Here is a 12,077-nt window from a genome sequence, read left to right as displayed (position 1 = left end):
ATTTAATAATACACTCAAAAAGATTCATTAACGTTTATATGGGTTTTAGTATCGAAGTTTTTCTACATACTATTTTTAGGCTACGTGATTATAATACGATATTCATGGAATATGAAGGATCTCATTGGAGACAAGTCAAAAAACTAGATCGACAATCAAAAGGTAGCCGCGACAGTAAGCGGTCTCCGTTCAAGGTTAATAAAGCTGTGAGCCTTCAGGCGACAATGGTGGCGAGTTTAAAAACAACAAAAAAATCCGCTTCTGCAAAACGAAAAGAGAACACGACTGCAACAGCATTCTTGGCATGTGACCTAATGCGGATTTACATCCAAGAGTACTATAACATCTCCAGATGAAAAATTATACGTAGAATTTCGAAAACGATTGGGTACATTCGGCGTGGGACAAGTTTTCGATTGATGGATTACGGAGGTTTGACATTCAACCTTGATGAGTAACAATTGCCGCCTACGCCAATGGGTTATCGATTTTGTAATGAAATCTATGGAATTTGATGATGGTGATCGTAGTTCCAAGTACACGTAGGACTCCTATGATTTTTTCCGCTGCTCGGAAGACAATGGACCCGAGGAAAAATCGCATTTGCGTGCTGATGACAGCAATTTGTACGGCAACTGGTAAAGACAAACACGCGATCTATCTATCTATGATGATGAGGAGGCTGTCGGAGAAGCAGAGGTGAAATCTACACGCGAGTTTCTCTCGTTCCGTTTTTTAATGACACCTGAAAATAGCGTTTACTACAAACAAAATAAAACCCACATGCTAATAACCTTGGATTATTTTAGCTACATTATATGTACATATGTAGATCTCTTCGATCAATGTGTTTTGCCAGTGATGACGTATGGATGTGAAACTTGAACATTGAACGCCAAGATCCTACACAAAGTCTAATACAACCAACGTATGGAACGCTGTATGCTTGGCATAACGAGGAAAGACAGGAAATAGAATACGCGGGTGAGTAGTATGACAAGGTTAGTAGATATATTAGATAGAGTGAAGAGATTGAAGGGCCACGTGGCTAGAAGAATGGACGAAAAGTGGACAAAACAAGTGCTAGAATGGGTAGAAAATATTAAGAAAATTTGTGGGGTGAGATGGATGAGACAAGTAGGCAAAACAGAGACGAGTAAAAACGTGTTGGAGAGGCCTTAATCTAACAGTGGATGGTGAATGCCTGTAGATGATGATAAATAGATAAAGTAATATTTATTTAAAGTTTCAATCGCCAATACTTTTAGAGCTGTGATTGTGCGGTTGTTATTGTGCAATATTGCTGGACAACCATCTTATTCTCCGAAGAAAAGGTCTCTCAGTCCGCAGGGGGGGTGGTTGCCTCGTGTTGACGGCTTTAAGGGTCGAATTCTTAGACCTTTAAAGCGGGCTTTAAATACTTTTAAAAGATCCATTTTGATAAAAAGTAGTCTTACATAGTTCGTCAGTAGTTCATTTGAGTTTATTGATGTTTAGTAGCATCACATTTTTAGAGAAAAGATCGTGTAGAAAGCATTCGTAGTTTGCGTACAATGTAAACAAAAACACATTACCATAAGACTGGATTTAAAATCGTTTTCATCTGCTCTTTAGAATGTGCGTTTCAGAATCTATTTGCGATTCGTCAAACGAACGAAATGAGCAAAGTTTGAAGCGAATCACGTAAAGAGCACAGTATGAGTCACATGCGATATAACAATAGGACATTCCCGAATGTGAAAGAATCTGTTCAAAGTTCGTGAGTGTTTTGGACAAATTGTCTTTTTCAACAATGGCGATCACGTGACTAACGGTCATCTCGCGTGGCTATTAACCTCGTTGACCTACGACAGGTAGGAAAATTGAAGATCGAGAGACTCCACGTTGGCAATTAGCAGTTTGAAAGCAACCGCTAAAAGCTCGGCTGAAAGTTTCAGAAGCCGAAACTAATTGGATTAGTTAGCGCGGTGTTTGTCTCCGCAATGAAAACATTAGCTGCAACTATTCAAAGGACACATAACAGTATGTAGGTGGTCATTGGCCAATTTGACCTGGGTCATAACTTGTATAATTTTTACAATATGAAATTTTATTTTCGTATAACGGAATTGGTGCTATGAATAAATTATGTTTATTTGTAAGATTAAATTTTAATCAGCACCGAAGGCGGTGATGTCATCTCGTAACAAATTGCCCATTATTATTATTTTGCATTGGTGATTCGAATTTAAATCGACGTTGAGCAAAGCAAACATTCTTTATTAAAGCCTAGAGGAGACAATGAATTTGATCATTAAAACCCTCAATATGAGGCAACCAAACCTACCAGTCGGGGGAAATTAATTTATTCTTGATTAACAGGTCATTTTATTAAGTTACCAATTATTATTACAGTGTCATTCTTGTTCGTATCAACGATGCATTCTATCTTGGATTTATAGTGATTTCCATGGCGACACTTTGTAATGTTGTTACTGTTATAATAGTATAGTTCTACGTCAATATTGATTTTTTACAAGTTTTTTATTAGCTTCACTCTGTTAGTTCAGTGATATTCCAGCCACTTCCAACCTTCAGGTCGCTGTGATATCTTACCGACATACATATGTACAGGGGTTGGATAACGTTGTTAATAACAAGATTAGGGCGAAAACGGACTGAGTGATCTGTGATGCTTGATTGTAAAGAATTTTTATTGATATTCATGATTGAAAATGTTTGTTTACATATGTAGCCACATATAAAACCATATAAATAAAACCAGAAAAAAAAAGTTTACATATAAAACCACCAGCATTTTTTGAGCAAAATCTCTAAGTTCGTAGAATTTTTCCGTATTAAGGGCGTTCTAAAATTTCTCATGACGGTGTAATTCCCTTAAATCAGCATCCCACTGTAAATATGTACATAATCTTAATTTATATCTCTGTCGATACGCTATCAATATATATTGCAAATGATCTCGTATAATTGCCAAGCCTATCTCAATATTTCGGAAGTCGCCAAATCTTAATGGAAACTCACAACTTAAATCGTTGACAATTTCACCATATTCTTCAAATTTATTTTCTGGTATCTTCAGCAATTTCATGGTTGAAAAGTGGTCTACCCGTTTGATAAATAAATTGTGAAGAAACAGTCGTAGTTTTAATTTAAATCCATTAAAACGTTTCACCATATCATGGACATATAAATTTTCCCCTTGGAACACTGTGTTGAAAGTATTTAAATGTTTCACGATGTCCAAAGTATGTAAATGCAAAATCACACAGCCAGTCATTATCAGTTAATTTGGGAAAGTCGATAATATTTTTCATTTTACGATTTCTTCTTTTGTATCTCATACTCGCCGAAGTATTTTTCTTAGGCTAAGCCATCGAATATGATTATACTATATATAAAAACAATGTGTCGGTAAATATGTATATAAATATGTGACGGACAACGGGCGCAGTATGGGGAACCAATTTTTTTTCCAGTTTTTTCGTTTTTTTCATTTTTTTCAGTTTTTAATTTTTTTTCAGTTTTTAATTTTATTCATTTTTTCAGTTTTTTCATTTTTTCATCGGGGGCGCTGGGGGCAAAGGCGTCGGGGCGTCGGCGATGCACAAAACGTAATTCGTCATTCGTAATCACTTCGTAATTTATAATTCGTGCATCAATTTCTTTCCGAAACCAGTCGATTCAATATCTTTAACTTTATTTTTATTCGAGTTTCAATTCCTTTTCGAAACCACCCGTTGAAATCAACGGGCCCAACACTAGTGATAAATAATATCTGTGAACTCAGATTCAATATCTTGAGAAAAGCAATGAATTGTGTTTCAAGCACTCGATCGTATTAAATTAACAAGTTTAATAATACAAGATGTCACATATTCAACTTTTAACACATTTTTGTACAATACTTGTTGATGTATAATACAATGAATTATAATTAAATTGTAATCAGGACAATTTTCGTAAATTTTATTCCAATGACAAAAGCTCTTCAATAATTTCAAATTTAGAGTTACATCCGCGTATGAAAATGAATAACTGTGCGGTATCTTTTCGATCATTACTTTCGTCGAGATTGATGATAATTGCTAATTAAAGTTTTTTAGTCTAGTTTGGCCCAAATTCGAATTGTATCTTACATATGTCAGAAACGATAATACAAATCAACAAAAATTTTTGTAGATCAGAAAAAAGTTAACTTTTTTTGAATTTTGCTCGCCGGCCGCACCAAAATACTTGGCGGGCCGCGGTTTGCCCAGGCCTGGTCTACGATCACAGCGGGAAGCCAAGGACACAGGACGTCCCATACCACTCAGCGTGTTTTCGCCCTTGATGTTTAACATGAAGCTAGAAGAGTTTAATCATTAGCCAACTCATTTAAATTTACGTAGGAATTTTGTGTCAGACTGAAGCGATGACAGTTAGCTATTCAAACACGTATTTCTACACCCTGTCACAACTTTATAAAATAAGGTAATTTTATAAAAAATAAATTGTGAATATTGTACTGACCGATCTGGTGTGTGTGGATGAGCTGGTGGCACTGCCCTCCGAAGAGGTGCTCCCTCGGCGTTCGCCCCCTGCTACGCCCTCCTTGGCCCCCATGGCGGGGCCCACTCCTGACGGCATGGCCCCTCCCTTACCGGCTGCAGTTCTCTACCATCTCACACAATGCAATTGTGAATAAATAATGCGAAGATGGCGCTTCTCAACGTCTTCTATGTCCACAAATTGTTACAACTCAGTGACAATGCAATAATGATGTCACATTTTCACGTAAATCTGGAAAGAGAAAAAAAAACAAGATTAAATATTGTAATGAGAAGCTTAGATGCAAATGTCTTACACACTCACTCTACTGACACATAAATGAAGACAGAGTGGATAGAAATGCATTTCGGTTTCATATAACAATCAAAGATACTGTTTATATTATATAAATAATCTACGTAATATAATATACATAGATACATATATATGTATATTATGCAATAAAAATACGTTGATAACAGTATGTGTTTTCAAAATATCTAATGATTTTGCAGTATTTGTCAACAGAGTGATAAAAATCTCAAACATGTGAACGTGTGAAAATAATGTAAATTAAATCAACGAAATTAATTTACACGATTTTTATATATGTCATTAAATATTTGCTTGGTTGAGAAACATCAACATATGTATTTATGTATGTATGTATATGTGTCACATAAGTAAGTCGAAATTCTTGTGGAAGATTGATAGGCCAGAAGGTGGCGAAAAGACAACACATTGTCACCGCAAATAGAATACAAATTGCTGGTGGCCATCATCATCGTCGAAATCAGTTAAATACGAGTGTGATAAATTTGCAGAGAAATATAATATTTGCTCACACTTCAACACTTTTTTTGCGCCAAAATTTGGAATTCGCTCGATTCAAAAAGAAACATACGTTTATGTTTGTTTTCTCATATAATATTTATTGTTGATTGAAGCACGTATGAAACTTATCATCGAAATTTATTAAGCGTATCAATCAATCAAGAAGTTATCCTGTTATCTACACAATTGGTCTACTATATTATACTGTGATGTTTTAAGGGAATATCATATGATTATAATTGATCTCACGACGTCATATTGAAGTTTCGCAAAGTGATCCTCAAACGGTCATATTTGACGTCATACGCTAGTTACAGTTTCTTTTAAATATGTAGTTGAATAAATATTTACAATACTATGTATGTATGTATGTTTATTTTCAGCAATAATAAACAAGCATTTTTAAAATGTAATGATGGACAGTGGGCGTATTTTATTTCAGAATTTATAATTATCTTTCGATAGAGTGATGTTGCTTTAATTAAATTATGCGGTCAGTGAGTTATAAAATTTATCGACTGGATATTATGGATGATCTGACATTCGATACGGCCGAAAGGACTATCCGAAGTTTTCAATTATTTTTATATTTTGTATCAAGATGTTATGAATAAAAACGCCAATCGATCATGTGACAATTTCAAGAGTAAGAAAAAACTATTATAAGTATTTTTGCAATGATCGAAATAAAAAATCTACACAAAAATGGGGCCTAAAAGTGTGGACGTATTTCATGAACTATAAATATTGCATGCCCAATAGTATTACAATAGATTATAGGGTAGTATAAGTAGTTTGAAAATTATTTATAAATCATTGACAATTTCGGTAATAAAGAAGAGGAAATAAGAAGAAATATGAAATTAGGATGGGGAAATGAATGCAGTGTTCAAATCTAAAATGCCACTGTGACTTTGATCAATAAGTCTTGCCAGTGATGATATATACATAGATGCGAAACTTGGGCATTGAACGCTGCATAAGGTCCAGTGTACTCAAAGAAGTATGGAACGCTTCTTGGCATAACTAGGAGATATAGAAAACGGAATACTTGGGTTAGAAGTATGACAAAGGTACGAGTAAAGAAATTGAAATCGTAATGGACGGGTCAAGTAACTAGAAGAACGGACGATAGATGAATATAAAAGGGTAAAAGGAAGGCCACAGAGGAGATAGGTGGATGAAATCAGAAAAATGTGTGTGATGAGATGGATGAGAGTTGCTCAAAACAGGGACTTATGGAAATGTTTTGGAGAGGCATTCATTCAGGGTATTCGAATGGCTGTAAATGATGATGATAATGTAATCTGAAAGTGAATTTCTTACAGATTTTACTTATCTTGATTTATTACACAAATTTTAAGATTTAAGATAATATAAATTTTGTAATTAGAAACTTCTACACAATAGTTCATTGATCTATGACAGGGGTTTTAAATTTATGATTTATGGACGCCGTTTATTTCCATTGAGGTCCCGAGAATATAACAGAACGTAATGGAAAATTAATTAAAAAAAGCATACATACAATGTCATTTGGTATTCTCTTGAATTTTGAAAAAAGTTAGTTTAAACAAATGTTTTCTTATTATGCTGTATATTAACATTAAAATAAGATAATACTATAATTAAAAAAAAATTGTAAAATAGAAAATGATCAATAGATCAGTAGCTATTAAAATAGATATACATATGTAAGATGTATTGTGAACACAATTTATTAGCAATAAAAACATTTAAAAATCAAACAGATGTTTCAAGGAATTGTATACAAAATTATTTCAGAACTTCAATTACATATTATATTTTTTGAAGACTGATATTTAAAATTTTATTTCGTCACACTGACGACTGTTAATATAGACGATATGATGACAATGCGTAGTTTGTTAATTTAAATGGTGCACATGGTTACCAGTGAATAAATATTAAGGTAAACATTTCAATTTGAATGAATGATTATCTTAACTTAAATTAAGTCCTCATTAGAATTATCCCTTGGAACGAATAAAAGGGGGATGGGGGGGGGGGGGGGTAGTTTATTGGAGGCGCAATACTTGTGTGATTTTATGATAAATAAGCTCAATTTAAATTATGATAAAACTTCAGAGAATTGTGACTCTACACAGCGTCATTTGTGATGCGGTTGAGGGAAGAGAATATTTATTTCTAGTGTTTGCATTTTTACAAGGTTTCTTTTTTTCTTCTACTACATTGTTGTTTACAGGTATTTGATACAAAAAGAGTCATTTAACATTGGCCCAAATTGGTAACAAAATTTATCTTATGTAAAATTTCCTTTCCGAGTCGACCAGCGTGAATAACGTAAATCACCAACGAAGGGTTACAGGCCGAACAGAGAAAGCGTTGTAAACCAAATTTACGAAATCGTAATATAACCAAACGCCGAAATGACGAAATTTTCATAACATCGGCAATTATTTCATCACGAAATGTTCGCATATACGTGGTATATAAATATTCAACGCGTTCTTATTGCTCAAAATGGCGCGACGGACGGACAAAGGTGAAATTAGATTTTCGTGGTCGAAAATCAGTTCTGGGCGAGAGAACGCAAAAGCGCACATGGTCGATTATTGTGCGCGTCGTCGACCAAATATGGCCACGGCTAGTTATGACTGCGAAACGTTGCACAATAAATTAAAAATCATTACCGACCCTCCATACTAGGCTAAATGCAAAAAAAGTAAGCTATTAGATCAGACTAGCTGAAGTTGGGATTCAATTAAGTTTGACATTTGAATACATTTTTGATCAAAGCCTACCTAAGATAACACAGAATCCATCGTGACTGAGTCATGATTGAAAGTTTCGGAGTTCAAATCCGAAATGAGTTCTTGACGATTCTATAGCTGAGGCTTTGCTTATTATTATTTTTTGTACAGGAATACACAATTTTTATTTTACCAGACATCTATGGTCAAACATTGTACATAAGTACTGTAAGTCTTTAGAACATTCTACAAATGTATGTATGTACATATGTAGGTGGATATATTTTAAACATCAACAAATTTATCGATGTAACGAATTTGCGTGAAACTGAGGGGTGGATGCCGATTTTTATTAGATCCGTCAAAACAATTAAGTTAGATAAAAATAGTAAACTTTAACAGGAGACGGCCGATCTGGATTAAATAACAATCCAGATCTCGCCAGCAGCGTAGGTAGTAGGATTTAAACCACAACTTCTGTACTGTAAAACAATGTATTAATCGGTGAGCTATGATCTGGCTCGAAAGCGTTTATGACGATATTTCTAAATGAAATACATACTAATGAAGGGAAGTATTATGTATTTTGATAGTTGCTAAGTTTTAAGTTATTGGAATAATATCCAATGTGGGAATCACATTATCGAGTATTATGCCAATTCAGTGACAAATAAAAATAAGTAACTATGTTACAGTCCGAGTGTTCACTCCATTGATATAGAATAATTATTCTATATCTATTGTTCACTCCGATACGTTCATGAACATACTAGTTCCTTCATACACGGACTATAGCTTTTCATAAACTAAAAGTCAAAAGCTTTCTTCAAATAGACTCCTATCAGCTGTCGCATGAAACTTTTAGCCGTCATTAAAATGGGCAATCCTGTGTCTGCGCCTTAATACTATGTGTATTAACAAACTACTTCCTCTGTCAATTTGTTCTCAACTAGTATATATCTCTATAAGCGCAAATACACTTGCAACAATGTGCGCCAGTTGTAATATAACAGTTGAGTTTTGACAGCTCTGATGTTTTTACAAATGCTTTAGAATTCAATAATGCGTTAATATTTGCGAGGTATTACGAATATATGTAGGTAATGAGTACCGTATTACGATAGCTCTAATAATGTGTTCATAACAAAAAAAAAGACTTTCCCACTCAATTTACTAGTCGAGTGACGTTTTCATGAAAACTTAAGCTCTGGGGCATCTAACCTGGTACCAACTTATAATTGAACTGTATTTTCAGTTGTATATTTTGACCAGTTGGAATGTAATTCGCCATATGAATCAACTTACGTGAGTGACGGAATATATTTTAACTAGTCAAAATATTATATACCTATTACAAATGGAAGATAAACTTCAACTGTAACATTTGAACAAACTAGTATGTTCATGAATGAACGAAATGTAGACTTGTAGTGTATTCTTACTCATGCATAGCTATGATATTTGCGGGATATGGTGTGTGGTGGGCATTCGAATTTCGTAGATACGTATTTCGTCTAGAAGAGTAGTCAGCAAATCAATGTATTCTTCAGTACATATTTATTTTAATAATACAGACATAGATACATGCACCGTTCCTTATATCTACTTATAAATAGTTTGACTCATAAAATTATGTTCTTATATATTAATATAATCTGTACTTTGGTATGAAACACTCGCTCATTTGGATTATACATACAAACATATATTCCAATGCACTTTTAAGACCGCAGCCTTTAGTGATCAATAAATCAAAAGTGTCGCGTGCTCGAGAGCTTGTAAACTGATAGGACGTGGCGAAGGTCGATCAGTCGCCATTGCACGACTAATCCAATCACTTTTATAATATTAAAAATAATCTCGCGATCTGAATAGCATTAATTGGATACGCTCGATAAGACTCATTCAGAATCGACATTCGATTGATACCACATCATAATATTGAGAGTCGACGAATTAAATCCAGAGAAAAACCACTAAAACTTATATATACATACATATTTGCAAGTGGATTTCACGTGAACTGGTCCACGTCATTATTACATAAAAATTACTTAATTATACACTATTCATCCACAATTTTTAGTTATACATATGTAGGTACTTAATACCATATAAAGTTTTTTTTTTCAAAATCCAAATGTCGACGACGATCATCTGGTTAGGTATTATTAAATTCGCATAAATAAATATAAATCCAGTGTGTTTTTACATTTTTTATGTCGACTCTGATTTAACTGGCCATTTTTTTCAGCCCTTATTTATGCTACTGGATTGTGCTTTGGCAAAATGGCTCCATTTTTCATTCAAAAACGTCAGATCAATTTACGATTTTAGCCAGAAGCCATTATTATATGCGTCGAGTTGAAACGGCGCCAAACGTCTGTTTTGCAAATGTTGCAAGATCGGGAAAAGCAAATTTGAATGCGTCGTAAATTGTTTTGGTTAATGTTTACAACCGCACAAACACTCATACATATTGCTTCCACTGTGTCTTCATTATAAGACAAAACCTCTATAAAGAAAAGTAATAGCCCTTCAATACAAGACGCTAATCTATTGGTTTTTAACCGGGCACGAGCAAGCAACTTGCATACAAGCATTTAATAACAATAACATCGAATAGTCAGCTTTTAAAACTGGAGACTAATTTTGATATACATAGTACACACATACGATCAATGAGTTTTTCCAGTGATGACGTATGTATGTGAAACATGGACATAGAACGCATTCATCTCCAATGCATTCAAAGAAGTAAGGAACGCTGTATACTTGGCTTTACGAAGAATGACAGGGAGGATATAGTGAAGAGAATGAAACGGTAATGGGCAGGCTACGTTGCTAGAAGAATGGAAGAAAGTTGGACAAAATAAGTGCTAGAATGGCACCCGAGAGAATGCAAAAGGGTACAAGGAAGACCCTTATGGGTCTTCCTTGAAGAATATGGGTAAGCGAATTAGGAAAATGTGTGGGGTAAGATGGATGAGAGTTGCGCAAAACAGACGAGTAGAGGTTCGTTGAAGAGGCCTTCATCCACCAGTGAATGGTGAATGGCTGTAGATGATGATGATGATGATATAAGGTATCCAAGATAGAACATTTTAAGATTGTAACCTAATTAATTACACATAAAAAAAATCCTTCTCTAGAAAACTGGCTGATTATATGAAGAAGGATGTATTTATATTTCTTTAAAAAATAAGGTAATCACTGTTTTAAATGTTTGCAGAGATATACGTACGTATGGAAGAATTCCTTTTCTTGGAACTACGAGCCCATAAAGTTGCGCTTTAAATTGAAACTTAGTAATCATCTATATAGCTAGCCTACTAAATGAGGGGGTTAAAAGTTCGACTATGTGTATATTTATCTGATCTATTGTCCGGCAAGCCTTGTCTCTAACGACATTTTAATGGATGAAGACGTGTACTACAGAATGGCGCGTGTCAAACGGGTCGTCGAATAATTTATTTGTCCGTTGATGTTTAGGGTCGTTGGGGTCGACTATGATATTCAAAGAGGAGAAAACAATAGAAGAGATGACATAAGAGACATTTCACTTTCGCGGAACGGTGACTTTGATCAATCAGCGTGCTGTTTATTTGGCCACTTTGTTTAATATTATTCTACAAATTTTATTTTTATTATAGTAGAAAATAAACGATTATAATGGGATTCTATTAACTATAATATTTTCAGTACTATTAAGTTAATACTATTATTCATACTATTAATATTTCATACGAGTATATCGGAGTTTTGGTGCATACTGCTATTTCAGGGGCAGGCTCATGGTTGCTTTTAGAGTATTTAAGATTTTTTAAAACGCCAATTATGATTAAATAACGTGGGATTTAGTTTTATAATCGAGAAGAATGCATGTATGAATGTTTAGGTTTGCATGCATTAATCGAAGAATGGTTAGGTTTTCATCTTGTACCATGTAACGCGGCGAAATAATTAGTTCGTTGTGGC

General features: G+C 34.2%; 1 protein-coding gene across 1 annotated transcript in view; it reads right to left on the bottom strand.

Annotated features, from left to right (window-relative positions):
- The window catches only part of smash (smallish), a 138,608-nt gene that overhangs the window by 24,383 nt on the left and 102,148 nt on the right, over nucleotides 1-12,077 (bottom strand). The window contains exon 6 of the mRNA XM_077428180.1: nucleotides 4,513-4,782. Within this exon, the coding sequence (XP_077284306.1) occupies nucleotides 4,513-4,629 (117 nt within the window). The 5' untranslated portion in view covers nucleotides 4,630-4,782. The remainder of the gene's footprint in view (nucleotides 1-4,512; nucleotides 4,783-12,077) is intronic.

This window comes from Arctopsyche grandis, chromosome 1, assembly GCF_051622035.1.
Source record: "Arctopsyche grandis isolate Sample6627 chromosome 1, ASM5162203v2, whole genome shotgun sequence".
In the NCBI taxonomy this organism is placed as follows: Eukaryota; Metazoa; Arthropoda; class Insecta; order Trichoptera; family Hydropsychidae; genus Arctopsyche; species Arctopsyche grandis.
This window is presented reverse-complemented; position numbering and strand designations above follow the sequence as displayed.